This window comes from Dermochelys coriacea, chromosome 7, assembly GCF_009764565.3.
Source record: "Dermochelys coriacea isolate rDerCor1 chromosome 7, rDerCor1.pri.v4, whole genome shotgun sequence".
Classification (NCBI taxonomy): domain Eukaryota; kingdom Metazoa; phylum Chordata; order Testudines; family Dermochelyidae; genus Dermochelys; species Dermochelys coriacea.
The window spans coordinates 1,856,900-1,877,632 of NC_050074.1; the positions used below are offsets into that span (position 1 = coordinate 1,856,900).

At 47.6% G+C, this 20,733-nt stretch overlaps 1 protein-coding gene across 2 annotated transcripts in view; it reads right to left on the minus strand.

The window, feature by feature from the left end:
* Positions 1-808: 808 nt before the first annotated feature.
* FAM107A (family with sequence similarity 107 member A) overlaps positions 809-20,733 on the minus strand; it is a 65,444-nt gene continuing 45,519 nt past the window's right edge. For both annotated transcript variants that reach the window (XM_038409615.2, XM_038409618.2), the window contains 3 exons: positions 11,768-11,942; positions 5,822-5,978; positions 809-4,763 (listed from right to left, as the gene is read on the minus strand). In XM_038409615.2, coding sequence (XP_038265543.1) covers positions 4,656-4,763; positions 5,822-5,978; positions 11,768-11,942 — 440 coding nt within the window. In that variant the 3' untranslated portion in view covers positions 809-4,655. The remainder of the gene's footprint in view (positions 4,764-5,821; positions 5,979-11,767; positions 11,943-20,733) is intronic.

Consider the following 20,733-nt stretch of genomic DNA (forward strand, 5'->3'; position numbering starts at 1 on the left):
AGATGGGTTCATGACATTAGGTTTTAGTCTTTCTTAGAAGAGTATTTTAATTTTGTTTGTTTGTAGCCATTTATATCCCAATTCCTTCCACCTGGTGTTTCTTAAATCTCTGGTCTGTGTTAATAAACCTCATCTTGTTTTATTACGCAGCCAGCTCAGTGCAGCGTTTCAAACTGGAAAGTGCAATCCCCAGCCAAGCTCAGAGGTTGGTGCTGGCTCTTTAAAGGAGCAGCCAACTTGACAATGTTTGTGAATGCTACAGCCCTGCAGAGGAGACAGCTTTGGGGAGACTCAGGGCTAGAGGGGCTGTTGGGATCACCCTTCAAGTCGTGCACAGGCTGGTGGAAGTTACGGGGAGGGCACTGTGCTGTAAGCAAGCTGCTGGCATCAGGGCTCTGAACCAAAGCTGCACAACTTAGAAGCACCCAGGGTTACAGAGCAGGAGGGGACACCACCCCTTCCTGGTCTGGGTGAACTCCAAAGCATCACAGTTGCTCAAGACCCTTACCAGAGGGATGTGTTCAGTAGAGTCGCTTTGCTACGGTTCCTCACCTGGTTGTTTTAAAGCATTTGGGCCTCGACGTTTCAGTTTGGAAATTAAAAAAATAAAGGTTTCCGATTTTAAGAGGGTGGGTAAGCAAGGCCTTACAGATATGGGGCCTGCTCCTGCATAGTTACTTTCAGTAAATTCAGTGTGAGTTTTGGGTTATCAAGAAATACAAGACTGGGCCCATGGAGAGGAAAACATTTTCTTGTTGAGCCTGATACTGCAGGACTAATGGACCAATCAACTGCCAGACTTCAGTGATGTAATTTGAAATCATTTTATTTGGCTCTTGTCTGCCTTCATCCAGGAGCTTTTTCAGTTCCTTGTGGAAAAGAGCAAAATATACAATCATCACTTGATCTATTTGCTGATCATCTTTCTTCAGAAATGTGTGCATTAAATAATGTGAGCAACAACAGTTAATTTGAATAAAATTGCATAATATATAAGTGCATATACGTGCACACATACAGTGTGTATACTATGTGGAGCATCATATCGCATAAACAATGCAAAAGGTTGTCTTTTCAGTAATATTGGGAATATGCTTGTTTGGGTAAATCACATTTATTTGCGGAAGCATTTGAAAGGGATACTAGCAGGAAATCTAGGCCCATCATTTAGGTTTTTATTTAAAAGGCAAAAAAAAAAAGTTTTACAAAACCTAGTAATGTAATAATGATAGTACTGTTGTCACGGATCAGTTTCTTTAAAATTCCGTGACAACTGTTTTTATTTTCTTTGGATTTAAATATTCCCCGCAGTGTTTACAACCTGAACAGTCTGGCCAGACTCCAGGGTCAGGACCAGAACCTGACTAGAAACTTGTCTCCCGCATTTTTCTAGGCCGAGCAGAGTGGTGGGTGAAATACAAATGGTATCTGCAGTGAAAGGACTTTTCAAACTCTTTCAGTTTTAACACCTTCACCGGTTGCCGGGTAACACAGATGAGGATATGTGTGTTTGAAAATGATGCAGTTTTAAACTTCCTAGTAAACCCTTAAATACTCACAGCATCATTTCAAATATGCAACCCCTTAGAGCCAGAGCCTGTAGTCCTTGCTCAGGGTGAACCCTCTCTCCGACCCTGTGTTGAGGGCTGAATGCCAGGACTAGAGAGGAGGGAACCCTCTTCTACCATGTGGAACAGAGAGCAGGGAACTAGGCAACTGATTTGCGAGTATTACTCTAGTGGTTGGGCTGATTGATTATGGCAAGATTGGTGGCTTTGGGCAGCGTGTGGCCCTGCTGGCCTCCCTCCGCATGGCTCAATCTCCACCACAGAGTGTGATGCTGTGGAGCCTGGCTGTGCAGTGCCCAGGGGCACGTGGCGTCTCCCTTGTGTGGCTCTGCCCTCTGTGACTTTCGGTTCAGCTGTAGTTTGGGCCTTGTCTCTCCACGGGCAGGCACACGTCTTCTGGCGTCACTGAGGAACTTACCCTGAATCAGAATAGCATGATTTTCCCCCTCCCGTCCTTTAGAATACACCTAACCTTTTCCTGCCCTGCAGCCTCAATGAATCCCAAGCTGCATTCATGCTTTACCATCACCCATAACCTAGACACTTGGTCAAAATGTGACACAACACATGTCTCCGCCAACATGAGCCTACTCAGCCAGTCCACTGACAGGGATTTACAGACTCGCCCATATTGATCTTGGCCCTTAGCTTAATCAGGCCCTGCTGGGTAATTTTCATGCTGTGGATTAAAAAGACATGGTTGCTACCAGTACTGCAGGTTTTCCTTTATGCAAGCGCTTAGCTCTTTTTGCAGTGCAGGGAGCGGATGTACGGTCCTGTGCTCTGCTTACGGTGAGCGATTAGCCTGGAGCTTCACTGGTGCAGGCTGTCTGCACTGGGGCGAGTTTCACTTTTAGAGAAGTGATGTTCGTTTGTTTCATTTCTTGGCCATGTTTAATTAAGACACCTTAACCAGTGCTGTAACCCCTGGGAGGAAAGCCACCAGAAACCTGGCTCAGTTAGGTTTGGCTAATAACAATGTTATTTAAGTTGATGCTACTTAGTGGGTGTAACACAGTTTTCTTCACAGCCATATGTACAATGTTCCCAATTGCTCCCCTTTTGTGTCAGTGAGAAATTTCTCTTTAAAAAAAACCACAACACTGCTTTTTCCACACTGATTGCCCAACAAGCTAAGCGAAAAGCTGCATTTAGCGGAAAGGATGGAGTAGCTGATTTCAGACTGAATTGGCTCTATGCTGACCAGAGGCACTAACTTTTGGAAAGAAACACTTGTTTAGAATAAACACGTTGGGTGAGGTGGTGCTAATCTCCACAGAGACAGAACTGGGACCTGGAGCTCTCATTAACTGGATTCAGCTAAGGGCTTCCAGAGTCTGGTAAGACTGCCACAGTACCTGGAGATACCTGGGTCACTGCTCATGACTTGCTGCTGGGTTCAGATATTTCCTCAAGCTGCCAGAATAAGCAAGTCTCTTGAACTTGCAGAGCTTGGGGAGACCAGAAAATGTGTTTGTGGGGGTTGCTTTAACTTTTTAAGAAAGATGTGATGCATCCCCAGTGCTCATTGACTTTGCATGTGAATCCGCTGGGGCTCACACAGTGGATATTGTTTAATCACCTGATGCCTTTGTCACAGGCCAGGTCCACTGATGGCTGTGATCAGACAGTCAGTATCCAAAGGCAGCCAATAGCTTATTTTGCTCTCACATTTTATCGGGGACACAGTGAGTGATAAGAAGCCTAGAGCCAGAGAATTTTTCTCCAGATTGGAACTTCCCCAAAGTTCAGCCATGGGGGAGCTGAAGTTTGGGTTAGGAGTGAGGGAGTTCTGACTGCAAAGGTGCCACCTTCCAATGCAACACACACTGGGCGCTGCCACCATGAACACTAGAAGATACTCTGCATTCGTGGCAAATGAGCGTGGCCGCTCTCCCCTTAACAGGCCTCCAGGGGAGGAGGATAATAATGGAACATGACCATGTATTTTGCCGTGGTCCACATCTGCTCCTCAGTCACAAAAACTGGTGCATGTCCCAGCTATGCTGTAGCACGAAGTCGAGCCTCTGCTAGTCTGAGGGGCTTTATACTGACCCCTTCACTCCAGCTATGCGAGCTCTCAAGCAATGCACCAGGAACACGCTTTTCAGAGCTGTTAAAATAACAGGTGTCTAGCGGGTGGGAGGGGACCCAAAGCCCAACAATCTGGAGAGAAGAGTCAACGAGTCTGCTACTCTGACTCTCGGTATGAGCTGCTCTGGTCCAAGGGGACCAGCTGGCTGCGCAGGGTGCAGTTTGGTTAACACTAATGCTCAGAACTCCCAGTCTTTGCTTTAAGTGTCTAACATTAGCCTTAACCCGAGGTGGCCTCTGTGGTGCAGCCCAATGCGCTACCTGCTATGTAGCTACGTCCTAGTTTGTTAACAGATTTTCAGTGTAATTTCAGGACCAATACCAGCATCCTGTTTGGCAAGGCTGACTCAGTAACACGGAGATATGGGACTTGAGGTTCTCAAAGCAGCTAAACAGGGGAGTACTGCAAGGACACATAGCTTCTCTAAGGCTTAAATCTTACAGCCACCCTAAAGCTCTCCCATCTGGCCCCTGCGCATCACTGAGGCCATTCCCAGCAATATGCAGGATCATCCCTTTAAGGTGCCACCTGTAGGTTTCCAGGAAGCCCTCCCAAGCTACAGCTGCTGTCCTGTAGATTTCAGTACCAGCAGCCACACTGTCGGAGATCATCTGGGATGATTACTTAGGAGGGTCTCCCAAACCTGTCACTCCATAAATGCCTCTGTCTTGTGCATATGCTGTATCTCAAGGGGTTAACCAAGAGTTAATAGGGATAGATGTTAGCATGGACCCACAAACTGAGGGGAAAATGACATCATTTGCCTCCACATCTTCTCATGTGAGTACTTCTACTGGTAAATACCGCACCTTTACCATTTAAATACCCTGTCCTGGATGGGAAAGCCCTTTTATGCATTTCTACTGGAGCAAGCATTAGTAACAGTAAGTAGCCCCAAGGACATGGCTGTAAATGTCCACCACATACAAAGATGTCAGTGTGTAGGTATTAGCGCCAGCTTGATATGATCCTCCATTTAGATTTGGCAGATGCTACACTACTTTCTCTTCCCCAGTTAACGTTGATGTTCTTCTCAAGTTCTCTTTTACTTTAATAAATTCTGGTGCACGTTCTTCATGCTTCTCTTGTCCTCTCTCCAGCTAGATGAAAGAACAGTGAATGTTATTAGTATGCTAGAGAACAGAAGTGCAATCCATTCACTACATTGTTGCATGTTTCATACTTAATTACTATTGGCCGGATTCTGTTGCTCTTACTCACACTGAGTAGCATCTTGTTCTGCTATTAGTCCTGTTGGTTTCAGTGGAGCTATTTATAGAGTAAGGTACTACTTAATGTGAGTAAGGGTAGCAAATCTGTCCCTACATAAACAAACAATGGATAATTATTAAGTATTATGTTAATTTAGTTATTACATCTGGAACAGCTAAAGATTTCAATTGTATGTAGTTAGAGAAACTAGACAGTAAAATCAGAATGAATTTCATGCAGTCGCCTGGACTGGCAGCAGGTCTGAAGGGAGGACCCGGTTCCTGCCAGGCATGAGTGTAAGGAACGGTGTAGAGTAGGGCTGACTGTTTTGTGACAAATGTCAAGGTGTTGCCATTAGGTTTCGTTCTGCAGCAGAACAGACTGAGACCTTTTGAAATTTTACACCCAGAAATTGAGAGCGAGAGAGAGAGAGAGACTAGCCAATAACACAGTGGTTAGGGCGTGCACGTGGGATATGAGAGGCTGCATCAGGCAGAACAAGGACCGGAACCTGGCTTCGTATGGCCTAGGTAACAACCCTAACTGCTGGATTACTGACTATTCCCGGGTGGGTCTCCCTCTCTCTGGGTTTGACCAGAAATTCCATCCTGGACCCGAGAAACCTTCCCATCAAAAGCTTTGCCCATCCCAATACTTTCCCGGGGAAGGTTTTGGTTTGAGCGATTGGCATTTTCTGGTGAAAAAATGTTATGTCAACAATTTCCGGCAGTCTCTGGGAGAGGTTGTGCCAGAGGCTGCCCGCTGGGGGAAGAATGGCTTTGCGTGCCGCTACTCAGCCACTGTAGTTCCACAGCACCACCTCGCACTTGGGGTAGGGATAAGGCCATGGCTTATTTCTGATGGAGAGCAAACCCTTTCTTTGGACTTGGCCCTTGTGCAGGGCACTTAATATACCATTGGGAGTGAATTAAAATTCAGTTTCTACCTGATCCATCCTCTGCTGTCGCTTTAGGAGCTCTTGTTCAAATGGAGATTGCAATTTCTTTGCCTCTTCTTCTTCCTTTTTCTGCCTGAGCAGCTGATTTCGCCGTCGGTGCTCAAGCACTCGCTGGAGCTCAGGCTTGCTCTCCACACCCAAGCCTCTGTGAAGACAGCACAGAGTATCTCTGAGCTGGAGCCCTTTCTACCTTCAGCCCTGAATCTCATTGCCTTTAGAGGTGTGCGGAGCCTGGTGGTTCAGAGAGCTGGGCGCAGTCTTCAGATCCAAACAGGAACATGAAAGACCTGAGCCAAAGCCCACTGAAGTCAACAGAGAGATTCCTGACAGTATCAGTGGGCACGGAATGGGGTTCTAAATGGCCCTTCCTCACCCACTGAATAATGATGCACGGCCTGGTGCAAAAATCTAAATAAATCACAGTAAATGAGATGGAAACTCACTTATTCCTGGGGTGGAGCTTATCCACTCCCCAAAACTACATGCAAAACCCAAGCAACATTAAAATAACATAATGAAGGTTTTACATTTTAACTATAGGTTAATGAAGTTTGTTGACTGGGAACATGTAGCGATATGTATCTGCTGTTAACCCATTAATGCATTAATAGGGGATGTGTAACATGCAGCCGTACATACTGGAGTGCAGGGCATCCTGGGAAATGTGTGATGTTTACAGTGAGTGGCTGGGAATCATGGGCATAGAAAGCTAGCCAGATCTGGTGCCCCATGTCCATTGGTCCTGTGAGCTGGGGCAAGTGGGACAGTCTGGAGTGGCCTTTCTTATTGATTTGTAGCTAATTCTAAAAAGGAATCATTGGGCCATGAGTCTGTCATTTCCAGGACCTCCGTGATTTCTGCAGTGGCCAGTGCAGCTGGCTCCGGGGCATCTTGGGCAGCCCCTGGGCCAGCTGCACAGCTGCTGCTGGGGCAGTCTCAGACCACCACCCCCTCCATCACCCAGCAGCAGAAGAAGAGGTCTTGACCACTGCGCCCCCTGGCCCCAGCAGCAGCAGGGGTCCCTGGCTGTCGCTGCCTGTCCCCCCTCTCCCCAACACCTGCAGGGGTCCTAGGCCGCGCACTGCTGCCGATTCCCCCCAGCACCCACGGGGGGCTTGGGCCAAGCACTATCCCCACAGAGCACCACGGGCCACCCACTGCCTTAGTGCACCCAAGATTTAGTCAGAGGACTTGTATAGAGTACAAGTCATGGATAGATCACGGGCCATGAATTTTTGTTTACTGCCCATGACCTGTCCATGACTTTTACTAACAGTCCCTGTGACTAAAATGTAACCTTAATCGTGTGTAACTTTATGAGGCTGTTTAAGTGCCTGAGTTTTTTCTTTTTTACCAGCAGGGAGAGTGGGTGACAGCAATTAGCCCTGCAGTTTACCTCTAAACCTCAAGCAGTTTATTTCCCCACTAAAAGAAAAGGAGGACTTGTGGCACCTTAGAGACTAACAAATTTATTTGAGCATAAGCTTTCGTGAGCTACAGCTCACTTCATCAGATGCATGCAGTGGAAAATACAGTGGGGAGATTTATATACACACACACAGAGAACATGAAACAATGGGTTTTATCATACACACTGTAAGGAGAGTGATCACTTAAGATGAGCTATTACCAGCGGGGGGCGGGGGCAGGGGGAGGAGGAAAACCTTTTATGGTGATAATCAAGGTGGGCCATTTCTAGCAGTTAAGAAGAATGTCTGAGGAACAGTGGGGGGTGGGGTGGGGGGGAGAAATAACATGGGGAAATAGTTTTACTTTGTGTAATGACCCATCCACTCCCAGTCTCTATTCAAGCCTAAGTTAATTGTATCCAGTTTGCAAATTAATTCCAATTCAGCAGTCACTCGCTGGAGTCTGTTTTTGAAGTTTTTTTGTTGAAGAATAGCCACTCTTAGGTCTGTAATCGAGCGACCAGAGAGATTGAAGTGTTCTCTGACTGGTTTTTGAATGTTATAATTCTTGACGTCTGATTTGTGTCCATTTAGTCTTTTACGTAGAGACTGTCCAGTTTGACCAATGTACAATGTACCTATTACTACCTACATGCCTCCAGCTTTCACCCTGATCACACCACACTATCCATTGTCTACAGCCAAGCTCTACGACACAACCGCATTTGCTCCAATCCCTCAGACAGAGACAAACACATACAAGATCTCTATCATGCATTCTTACAACTACAATACCCACCTGCTGAAGTGAAGAAACAGATTGACAGAGCCAGAAGAGTACCCAGAAGTCACCTACTACAGGACAGGCCCAACAAAGAAAATAACAGAACGCAACTAGCCATCACCTTCAGCCCCCAACTAAAACCTCTCCAGCGCATCATCAAGGATCTACAAACTATCCTGAAGGACGACCCATCACTCTCACAGATCTTGGGAGACAGGCCAGTCCTTGCTTACAGACAGCCCCCCAACCTGAAGCAAATACTTACCAGCAACCACACACCACACATCAGAACCACTAACCCAGGAACCTGTCCTTGCAACAAAGCCCGTTGCCAGCTGTGTCCACATATCTATTCAGGGGACACCATCATAGGGCCTAATCACATCAGCCACACTATCAGAGGCTCGTTCACCTGCGCATCTACCAATGTGATATATGCCATCAGGTGCCAGCAATACCCCTCTGCCATATACATTGGTCAAACTGGACAGTCTCTACATAAAAGAATAAATGGACACAAATCAGACATTCAAAAATCAGTCGGAGAACACTTCAATCTCTCTGGTCACTCGATTACAGACCTAAGGGTGGCTATTTTTCAACAAAAAAACTTCAGAAACAGACTCCAACGAGAGACTGCTGAATTGGAATTAATTTGCAAACTAGATACAATTAATTTAGGCTTGAATAGAGACTGGGAGTGGATGGGTCATTACACAATGTAAAACTATTTCTCCATGTTATTCCCCTCCCCACTATTCCTCAGATGTTTTTGTCAACTGCTGAAAATGGCCCACCTTGATCATCACCACAAAAGGTTTTCTTCCTTTCCCCCCCCTTCCTGCTGGTAACAGCTCATCTTAAGTGATCACTCTCCTTACAGTGTGTATGGTAACACCCATTGTTTCATGTTCTCTGTGTATATAAATCATCTCCCCACTGTATTTTCCACTGAATGCATCCGATGAAGTGAGCTGTAGCTCATGAAAGCTTATGCTCAAATAAATTTGTTAGTCTCTAAGTACTCACAAGTACTCCTTTTCTTTTTTGAATACAGACTAACACGGCTGCTACTCTGAAACCTATTTCCTCACTGTATCTAGTCTAGGTCCACCTCCACTCGCTTTATGGGTCTGCTGATTTTAGAGATGGAGCTAACAGAGTGATGCTCCTGCCTGACGTAGAGAGTTTGGGCCTTTTGGCCAAAATAAAAAGTCCCTTCTTCTGAATGCACAAGTGTCTGTCAATAACTGAGGCAGTTTCACCCCTAAGATGTGTATTAATACACACTTACTTTGCCAGTGGGTTTCACTTCTGCCTGCTCCCCCACAAGCTTGACCACTTTGGTTGAAACTTTTTAAAAAACAATTCAGCCTGAACAGACACCTGCATGGACAGTTTCAACCCAAATAGTCATCAGTACCTGAAACCAGGGTTTTAGAATGGGAAGTGTTGGGCAACCTGCCCTGGCTATATAACAGAATGAGCGAGAGGTTCAGGGCTTGCCCAGGGCTGCATAGGGAATTGGTGACAGAGAACCCAGTGTCCTCATGAGTCTAATGCCCCAAACACAAGATCACCTTTCTTCCTCTCTTTACACTACAGTGTGAGGGTCCCTACTCTTCTTCTAGGATTGGGGGAGGGTCTAAAATCTTCCCTATCACAGAGAAGCTGAACCTGTCCCTTGTCAATATTAAAAATCCCTTTGATATAAATCACTAAAATCTCCTATAATCACTTCTGCCTCATGGTGACTCCATACTTGACAACATTTGCAACGCTTGCTCAGCTATAAATTCATATGAACTTATACACTTATAGGGACACATCTACATTTGCTGAACTTTGAGAAGCAAAGACTTTGTTTAACTTGAGTCTGACTGTGCTAAATTATAAGAAACTAACAGATGAGCTGATTAAGAAGCGATCTCAGTGATATTGACACAGAGTGGCCTCTACCAAGGCCCCTTGTCCAGGGCAATTGGAAAGTCAGTGTCCTTGGAGGACAATTTGGAGTAGTTTAAAAATTGTACATTTTACTGAACTTCTAGAAGTAGTTGGGGAAGTTTTATTTTTTTGAGGGAGAGGAATCAAAAGTTTTACAGCTGTCCACTGTGGGGAAAGACTGATTATACTGTGATCAGCCACATTTCTGTAGGCTTGATCCAAATTCCATGTAAATCAGTGTGCTTTGGATCAGCCCCTAAAGCCCTTTAAAGCTGGATGAAATATTCTGAACGCAGTTATATTTAACTGCAGATATGAGGCACATTTTGTACGATACAGGGCATCATGCATTCTTCTAGAAAAAGGATTTTCTTGGTCACTTTTCACAAGGCCTTGGGCGAGGGAGGGGAAGGGGGACAACTGAAGTTTTGAGAAACCTAAGTGGAGTTTAAAGAAAAGATGTCTGAGGTTCTCAGAAGAGAGAGCGAGCTTGTGGTAGCATAGGCTGCATTCTGATGACATCTAGTGGGCTAAGGGGAAGTAACATAAGGCAGCATGCCCAGCGCTCTAACATCAAATTGCACCTCACTTTTGTATTGATCAATGAAAAGTTTAGCTAAACGAAGTGCATTCTCTGCTCTGCTCCCAGAGTGCTGTGCACAGGTGACCTGTCCAAGTCCACATTATCACCCGTAATGTCAGGGTCAAGTCCAAGTCCAGGCTGTGTCAATATCAATGACCCCAATTTGCTTTTGGAGGGCTTGATTGTTAGCCAATTAAATACCTTGATTTGTCTCTTATGATTACTTATGTCACTTTCAATCAGTCTCGCTGGTGTTTATAATTAGCCGAGCAAATGGATATTAATATTATTTGATGATGTCAGATTTGCAAACAGTTCAGACTGTTAGGAAACATACCACTGAGAGTCAGTAGAATTTGCTCCTTGCTCAAAGGGCTCTGTACCAAATCTGCTTTTACCCAGCTGCTTTCGAAAACATCACTTTCCACATTAATGCGGGAGTGCTGATACACCTGTTGGGCCTGATTCCCTATTGCCATATTCCAGCTTTACACCGCTGTAACTCCATTGATTACAACATGGTTAAACTGGAGGAACACACTGGAGAATCAGGCCCATGAATGCTAGCTCAAGCTTTAACCTAGCACCAGTCTGCTTGTAGGGAAATGGGTGTCAGCATTTTCCCAGTATGCAGGAGCCTGCATTGATATGATCTGCGCTGTCAATAAACAGAGCAGTCCACCTTTCCCAAGCAAAAAATTCACACCAAACACTCCAAGAGGCAGAGACGGGCTGTAAATTATGGCATTGCCTGATGGGCGGGGGAGTAAGACAGGAGGGAGGGATGTTTGTGGGACACAAGACAAGACTTGAAGGGTTCAGCAGGCTGAGCGATCTGATTCTTGGAGGTGCTTAGCACCTGCAGCTCCCACTGCCTTCCGTTGGAATGGCTGGTGAGCGCTCTGCAGCTCTGAAAAGCAGGCCCCTAGCTTTTAGGAACTTCCTAGCTTTTCCGAATGATGGAGCGATTCTTTTACAATCTGGGTCACAGCATGGCAGAGAAAAGCCGCCTCCCACTGTAGCCTGTTTCACGCCTTTTGCTATTTGCCCGTAACAGTAAAGAGATTTACCACAATCGTTGAAAACCCAGCCTGCGGCTTTCTGACGAGTCACTGCTGCCTGAGCTGATGTGACACCAGAAACCACATCCAGTCTCTCTCATCCAGCCCAATGCAAAGGCCGCTGAAGAGGTGTTTGCGTCTTTGCCTCACCTTTTGTGGTTCATAAGCAGCTCTCTGTGGAGCTCCTGGTGGCTTTTCGAGGCTTTTACAGGATTTAGGAGCTTCTTAGGTTTGATGAGATCTGGGTTTCCATCTATGTAGTCTGGGTGAGACATGAAATTCCTAACCTCAGGCCGCTCCCTCTGTATTTCTGAGTACATAGATGCTGGAAGAGAAAAGAGAAGGCTCAGTAGAGACAGGAACAAATTGAATTTGAGGTCAAAAATCCAACAGGTAAATCTTCCTTTCACCCCGGCCCCCGGGTGGTGTGTATATGTGTGTGCCTGTATATGTGTGTGTTTGTGGTTTTTAGTAGCACCAGGTAGCCCCAGCGAAGAGCCAGGTTCCTTCCCCAAAGAGCTTACAATCTAAGTGTGTGTGTGTGTGTGGGGCTTGGTGTGTGTGGGTGTGCATGTACCCATGCAAAAAATCTTGCTGTTCAGAAAATCCCCATGCCATGATAGTGTGAATTTTAAACAAATGAATTAGTCCACTTGTTAAACAGTGCCAGCTGCTCAGTTCACTGGCTACAGTATTTAATGACAATGATTGTTTAATGCTAGTCGCTATGCTGCAATTGTTTATGACAACGAAATAGGTCATAATAACATAAAAGACAAACATTGGCCCAGATACTCCCATGTGGTGCTGCTACTTTGCACCTTACTGCTAGTGCATTCAGACCCTAACATGCTCAGATCCAGGTGGACTCATGATGACAGGATGTGACCCCATAAACAGCTCCAAAGAAATTGTCATAAATTGTATGAAATGTATGAAATCTTAAACTACCAGTGATACCCTATTGGTCTACTGCTTTGTACCCAACCCTGTGCCCCAGAGCATCAATATTACAGTTCACACATATCATACTTAATATGTTAATATGTCAAAACAAGTGCTTGTGATGTTGTAATTGACAATATTTTGGATGTCAAACAAGCCTGCTGATGTTGTGCAAGGTTCAATAACTTTAAAAAAGATATATTTATACAAAATGACCAAAACCACAGACTGAGAGATAAAGTATGCGAACTTTCAAGGGTCTTTTAGCGCAATGCACAGCCAGGCTGACGAGGTTTGTGCCAGGATGCATAAAGGACGCAGGCATGCAGAAACTGAAGTGGCCTGAAAAGAGGAATTCATTCTTAACCACTCACTCACAACCACCTGCGTGTACAGTTTGGAAATTTACAAATCAGTGCAGCGTAACCTCAGAAGCAAGTGCATGCAGGCAACGCTACATTAGGAACTCTCTCTCTTTTACACTGGTTTGGAGAGCATCCTGTGGGGGCATTTGGGTCCGGGGAGCAGCAGGGCAAACTGTTGTTTTGCAACATCTTTCTCTTCTCAGCTATAAAATCCATTTGAAAAAGCAATCAATGGAACAAGGCCGGCTAGGGTGATTCTTCCAGAATCAGTAAGTGTTCACCAAACTTACGGTGGGTTGCTAGCAAATAAACTTGTGTAAGAACGAATACTGCTGAAGAAAATGACTCAGTTCTGAACAGCTTCCCATTGCATGTTAATGGGGCTAGAGCCCCAGCACTCTGGGAATGAAGAAAAACAAATCACATCCCATTACATCAGCGTAATTGGGGTGAAAAGTTCAGTACACATTTCAAAGTTGCTGGGATCCTGGGCCAATGATTTCTTATACCAAATTATTTTCCATTAGAATCATACATTACTATTGGCAGACGTGAAAGACGGCTGGGGGCAGCCATTCAGTGACAGCTGCCCGGCTGATTCATATACTTCTAGGGCAGAGGTGGGCAAACTACAGCCCGTGGGCCACATCCGGCCCGCGGGACTGTCTTGCCCGGCCCCTGAGCTCCCAGTCAGGGAGGCTAGTCCCTGGCCCCTCCCCCGCTGTTCCCCCTCCCCCGCAGCCTGAGCGCGCCGCGCCGCCAGCGCTCTGACCCGCCGCTCTTGCTGGGCAGCATGGCTGGCTCCGGCATGGTGCGGGGAGCGGGGGGTCCTGGGGCGGCAGTCAGGGGACAGGGAGCAGGGGGCGGCTGGATGGGTCGGGAGTTCTGGGGGGGCAGTCAGGGAGTGGGGGGGTTGGATGGGTCGGGGCTTCGGGGTGGCAGTCAGGGAGCAGGGGGGTTGGATGGGTTGGGGATTCTGGGGGGGCAGTCAGGGGACAGGGAGCAGTTGGATTGGGCAGAGGTTTTGGGGGGTGGTCAGGGGATAGGGAACGGGGGGGTTGGGTAGGGCATGGGAGTCCCAGGGGACCTGTCAGGGGTTGGGGGTGTAGATAGGAGTTGGGGCAGTCAGGGGACAGGGAGAAGGGGGGGTTGGATAAGGGCTGGGGTCCCAGGGGGAAGTTAGGGGTGGGGGTCCCAGGAGGGGGCGGTCAGGGTACAGGGAGCGGGGGGGTTGGATGAGTCAGGGATTCTGAGGGGGGCAGCCGGGGGCGGGAAGTGGGAGTGGGTAGATGGGGGGGTAGGGGCCAGGCTGTTTGGGGAGGCACTGCGTTCCCTACTTGGCCCCGCACATAGTTTTGCAACCCTGATGTGGCCCTCGTGCCAAAAAGTTTGCTCACCCCTGTTCTAGGGCCAGATCCTTAGCTGGTGAAAATCAGGCTTCAATGGAGCCCACTGATTTGCAGCAGCGGAGGGGGAGAATTGGTCAGGAAAATTTTGGGTTTAATTTGTTTTGTTTCTTCCCTTTTCCAGAGGGAAAAAAGGGGAAGGATGAGAAAGATAGGGGAGAAAATACCAAAAACCCAAAGATTGTTTGTTTTGATTTGAATCAACTTGAAATGGAATTTTCATCCCAAATTGTGACGAAATGTTTAGTTTCATTTAATCAAAAAACTGAAATGTTTGAAGAAAAATTTGGAAAAAAACAAACTTGTTTCTTTTCTTGCAAAGTTTTGCTTGGCAAATACTTATGGTACCTTTGAACAACCAGCCCTAGTAAGGGTCTGGCCCTTAATGTCGCTGTTACCTGCATTTCAAATCTCAAATCAATACATTAGGGGTAAGATTCTTCCAAAGAAAATTAGGCTCCTGAATTCATATTTAGGTACCTGAATACGTGGTTTGATTTTCAAAAGTACTGAGCCCCAATTGTAGGTGCTGGAACTAGAGATGGTGGGGGTGTGGTGACACCCCCCTGGCTTGAAGTGGGTTCCATCATAGATAGGGTTTGCAGTTTGGTTCAATGGCTCTCAGGACCTTCTCTGTACAAATTGTTCTCGCATCCCGGCACCCAAACAGCTTCCACTGATGTCAAGATCAGATGCTGGGTGTTCAGCACTTTTGACTACGAGGCCATTGAAAGCCAAAGAGGGTGCCAGATCTCAGATGGGGCAGGACTCATCTGTCTGCTTAGGTATGTCACTATCTTCATTCTGCTCACTGTGCGCTAGCTATTGGTGTCTGGCCCAGCCAGTGGGTAACAGAACTGAAATCAAGTAGCGAGTTCAAAAGTAAAATCAAGCAGTAAGCATGTAAAAGCCCAGATCCCCAGTTGGTGTAAATCCCTGCAGCTCCAGGGACTTCAGCGAAGTAATGCCAATGTACAGCAGATAGGAATCGGGCTCCATTGACTTCAAGTAAGGTTTCAGACCACCCCTAGTGTAGGCCAATGGCTAAATACTATTATCTGGCCCTTCAATTTTCCAGCGTCGGGGTCTTCTCCAATAGTGGAGCCCAAGCGCGTAGCCCTGGGTGAGTCTGGGGTGAGCCACAGCCCACCCACTTAGCATCCAGGCCCACTCCAATCTGTGCAGGTGAGTAGTCACTCGGGTGCCTGAAACCCAGGATGGAGCTACATGCCCGCCCTTCAGAAAGCCGCACTCTGGCAGCTCTGTCTGGCCATGTCCTAAGCCGCCCCGTGCATGTGCCCAGCTCAGCAGGTGAAGCTCGGTGCCTGGGGGCACCAGAGCTAGGAACAGAGCGTGGTGGTGGGGGAGAAGCAGAGCGAGCATCGTCTGTCATTGCCCGTCCACCTGAAAGTCGGGGCCCACCCAAATCTCCACTCCTAGCTACGCCGCTGGTGGAGCCTCACGGACGACAGGATACTGGGCTAGATGGGTCTTTAGTCTGTCTCAGGCTGGCTGTTCTTATGTAAAGCTTCATGGCTCCTTTGCCTCGTGCAGTTCAGGGTGTAATTTACAATGGGTGGAGTATAAAAACAAAAGCGAGAACGTGAAAAGTGCCTGTGTTCCCTGAAACAGGACTCAGGGCTTACCTGTGGGTTAAGGACCCAGGCATCTCTTCCATTGACTCTACCAGACGGGCACCCTATGGCAAAATGACCTCTAGTGGAACTGAGCCAAAGTTTTCAGGCCTGGCTGTCACTAATATCAAAGCCATAAGGCTATCGGCTGGCTTAGTATCGTCATTCAGAGGTTTTGTGTTGTCACCCAAGCTCCCTCTCTGCAACACCGGGCCCGTTTTTGCAAGGTTCAGTCATATGTCAGTGGGATCTGGCCCCTTGCAATGGCCCAATGGGAGCTGGGGGGGCGGGGTGTGAGAGCAGTGCGTGGAGCCTCCTGGCCCTCTCGCCTAGGAGCCGGACCTGCTTGCCGCTTCAGGGGTACAGTGCAGAGTCAGGACAGGCAGGAAGCCTGCCTTAGCCCCACCGCACCGCTGACTGGGATCCACCTGAGGTAAGCCTGCCCAACCCCGAGCCCCAATCCCCTGCCCCAGCCCTGAGCCCCCACAAACCCAGAGTACCCCAAACTCCTCATCTTCAGCCCCACCCCAGAGCCTGCACCCCCACAGATGCAGCCCTCATCCCCCGCACCTCAACCCCCTGCATCAACCTGCAGCCCCCTCCCACACTCCAAATCCCTCAGCCCCACCTCCCAGCCTGGAGCCCCCTCCTGCATCCCAAACCCCTCATCCCCAGCCCCACCCCAGAGCCAGCACCCCCAGCCAGCACCCTCATCCTTTCCTGCACCCCAACTCCCTGCCCCAGCCCTGAGCCCCCTCCTGCACCCTGAACCCCTCATTTCTAGCCCCACCTGGAGCCCACACCCCCAGTTAGAGTCCTCACCCCCTCCCACACCCCAAGCCCCTGCCCCAGCCCAGCAAAAGTGAGTGAGGGTGCGGGAGAGCGAGTCACTGAAGGAGGGGGAAAGTAGTGAGTGGGGGCGGGGCCTCGGGTCAGGGGCGGGGCTAGAGTGTTTGGTTTTGTACGATTAGAAAGTTGGCAGCCCTACCAGCCCCTATAAAAGCCACTGACTTGCTGTTCACATAGGTTCCCTTTCCTCATCGCTAGACGTTTCAGGCTTTCTAGGGAAGGCACTTTTCAGGGTGGAAAAGGCCAGAGTGTGTAGATCTGAGAAAGGCCATGGACGTTGGTGGGCGTTTGGTTTGGGCTCACCATGCGGCAGTTTCCTCCCCACCCATGCAGAGCTGTGCAAGGCGTGGAGGCCTCAGTCCATTTCCTAGCAGGCAGGAGGAGACTCAGAGAAGCCGCTGCACCACTTGGCGCCCTGGAGGGCAGCTTCAGGAGAGAGGAGGAGAAAGGATGCCCTGGAGCCTGAACGGCCTCTCCCATGTACGGGGGGTCAGGCTGAAGCCCGCTGATGGAGCAGCAGGGGGAGCTTTGGGTGCTTGTCCATTCCTCAGACTAAAGCTACTCGTCTCTGTGCCAGACAAGCAGAGAACTGACCCATCTCAAAATCGTTTACATTCACGGACAAACAGAACTGGAAGGCCACCAGAGAACGTGCTCCTCCTTTTTAGCTTGGAAGGAACGTGAGAGAGAAGACCAAAGCAAAAGGCTTGGAACCCAAATGACAACTTGACACCCGCATTTCCTGGCCTTGTCGTAATTCTCTCGCCTTTCTGCCTTAGTGGTCCTTCCCTTTTGTATTCTGGGGTGAAACTGGAGGCACAGAGACACCTGGCGTTCATGCGGCTCTGAGGGAGAAGGGCACGGCCTTTGTTATTAGTCCGAGAAGCCTCACGTAACATTTCAGTCCTTGAGAGGAGCTGCCTTCGCTTTGTTTTTCCAGAGAAAGGAACAAGTATTGTGGCTGAAAAGCCTCTGGGGTGGATTGGCCGCCTGCCTGGAGAGTTACCAGAGACGGTCAAGTGGCCGGTGCATCTACCTGAGCCAGACAGAGCAGACTGTGGAGTGGGGCTCTTGGGGCTGTCGCTATGATACGTACAGAGAGAGAGGCTGCATGGCAGATACTTGGCCCTACTCCTGCTTGCCTCGATGGCTAAATGACCATTGACCATTTAAGTTAGAAATGGGCCAAACCCAAACCCTTCCAGCCATGCCCTAGCTGGTAGAGTGCGGTTTGGGTTGCAGGGGGCCAGGATCCAAATCACCACTGGTTTTGGTTTTGCAGAATGTAAACCAAGCCTGGTTTAGCCCCAAATCATCAACTGGTTTAATCTGCAAAGCCCCGTCAGACATGGAGCTGTGCTGACTTACACCAGTGGGGGACTGGGCCCTGAATGTTTACATTCATAACAATGCAGAGTCCAGCTGGGTGTAATCAAGATCTAGAGTCAGGAATCAATTTATTTTAATAAAAACATGAGATTTCTAAAGCACTGGATGCCAGGAAATGTTTAGGCCAGATTTCTCTGCAGCAGATATTCATGTGCTCACCGCCTGCTGTTTGACTGTGTATACCTAGGCAGCATGCAAGTCAAAGAGGGGAGAAATTGGGGTAAAATAGGAACCAAGACCTCAAACTGAAGAGGAAGTATGGAATAAGAGGGGGAAAGCCATTTCCTTTTAAGGGAACAAGATTACCCCAGCTAGGGATATGAGTGGTGAAAGGAGAGTTCCCTTTGTTAAATGTTTACCAAGGCAATGCCTAGGCCCAAAGAATAAGGGAGAAATTCTCCTCTCAGAGGCACACAGTGCATATTCTGCAGCCTGACTGGTGCAGGTCTCACTGCTGAGCAGATCTTAAAGGAGAATCTTGCCCTAAATTTTGCATTTCAGACCACAGTCAAAGTCACTGCAGAGCTGCAGTACTTGAAACAGGCATGTCAACAAGTTAGGTAAGTGTTAAGCAAACATTTACTCTGGTATCAATATAAAGGAAGTTTCTATAACAACTTCTTGCTTCACTTAGGTTTTGTGCTGTCTCTAGCATGCAGGACACCTCATTCAAAAAAAAAAATACAGTGAGCCTTTGTCATATCACCTGTTTCAAAAGTAACGGGGAAGTTCTGCTTCATAAGCAATACACAGATCTCCAGTATATGCACCATCATGTGTGACCCTGAATACCCAGTCTGGCCAGACGTTACAGGACACAGACTTTTCTTCTAAACCATACGGCTCACTTAGGGGAGGAGCTTTTTTCAGCAAGGGCTTCCAGCCACACTTCAAAAGCCAAGCCATTCCCAGTTTAGGCTGTTTTCAGTCCCAACCTGATGTATGTTATGGAACACACTGTCAATCAGTTTTTGCTGGGGGCACTGAATGTGCTTTCAAACACTAGATTTAGAAAAGAAGAAACCTACACTTGGATGGAATGATCCTCATTACAACTCCCAAATAGCAGCGCTGCTTGGAATGCAGGTAATTTTGTGCAGACCTTCCCAATCTTCCGTTTTCATCCTCTCCTCCTGCCGGGCCCCATACAAACCTGGCCCTCCCTCTGATTAAGGAGGGATCTAAGCGTCTGCTGAACTCTAACAGTCCCATTCTGGGATTTAAATTCTGAGTTCTGAATTAGCTGTTACCACTCAAGGAAGTGATCTTGAAGTCATCATGGATGGTTCTCTGGAAACATCCACTCAATGTGCAGCGGCAGTCAAAAAAGCGAACCAAATGTTGGGAACCATTAAGAAAGAGATAGAAAATAAGACAGAAAATATCATTATCTCTATATAAATCCATGGTGCGCCAAACTTTGAATTTTGTGTCCTGTTCTGGTTGCCTCATCTCAAAAAGGATATAATGGAACCGGAAAAGGTTCAGAGAAGGGCAACAAAGATGATCCAGGGTATGGAATGGCTTCTGTACGAGCAGAAACTAAAACAATTAGGGCAGTTTAGCTTAGAAAAGTGATGGCTAAGGGAGGATACGATAGCGGACTATAAAATCGTGAATGGAGTGGAAAAGTGAATAGAGACGTGTTATTTAACCTTTCCCACAATACAAAAACCAGGGGTCACCCAATGAAATTAATAGGGAGCAGGTTTAATACAAACAAGAGGAATTAGTTTTTGACATAGCCCACAGTCAACCTGTGGAACTCATTGCCAGGGGATGTTGTGGTGGCCGAAGTATTACTGGATTAAAAAAAGAATTAGATAAATTCATGGGGGATAGGTCCATCAATGGCTATTAGCTAAGCTGGTCAGGGATGCAACCCCATGCTCGGTCTGACCCTAAATCTCTGACTGCCAGCAGGGGAAGACAGGGTGAATCATTCCAACTGCCCTGTTCTGTACACTTCCCCTGAAGCACCTGGCATTGGCCACTGTCGGAAGACAGAACATAAGAACATAACGTAAGAATGAATCAGACCAAAGGTCCATCTAGCCCAGTATCCTGTCCTCCAACAGTGGCCAATGCCAAGTGCCCCAGAGGGAATGAACAGAACAGGTAATCACCAAGTTATCCAGCCCATCGCCTGTTCCCAGCTTCTAGCAAACAGAGTCTAAGGACACCATCCCTGCCCATCCTGGCTAATAGCTATTGATGGACCTATCCTGTATGAATTTATCTAATTCTTTTTTGAACCCTGTTATAGTTTTGGCCTTCACAACATCCTCTGGCAAGGAGTTCCACAGGTTGACTGTGAATTGTGTGAAAAAACACTTCCTTTTGTTTGTTTGTTTTAAACCTGCTGCCTATAAGAACATAAAACAGGATTCTTGGCTAGATGGACCATTGATCTGACCCAGTATGGCCGTTCATATGTTCTTATTCTGAGTACTATCCAGGCTGGGGTGATGGATTCTGGAGCGGCATGATGCTCTCTCTTCCCCTGGGAGCCGGTCTCGCCGACACTA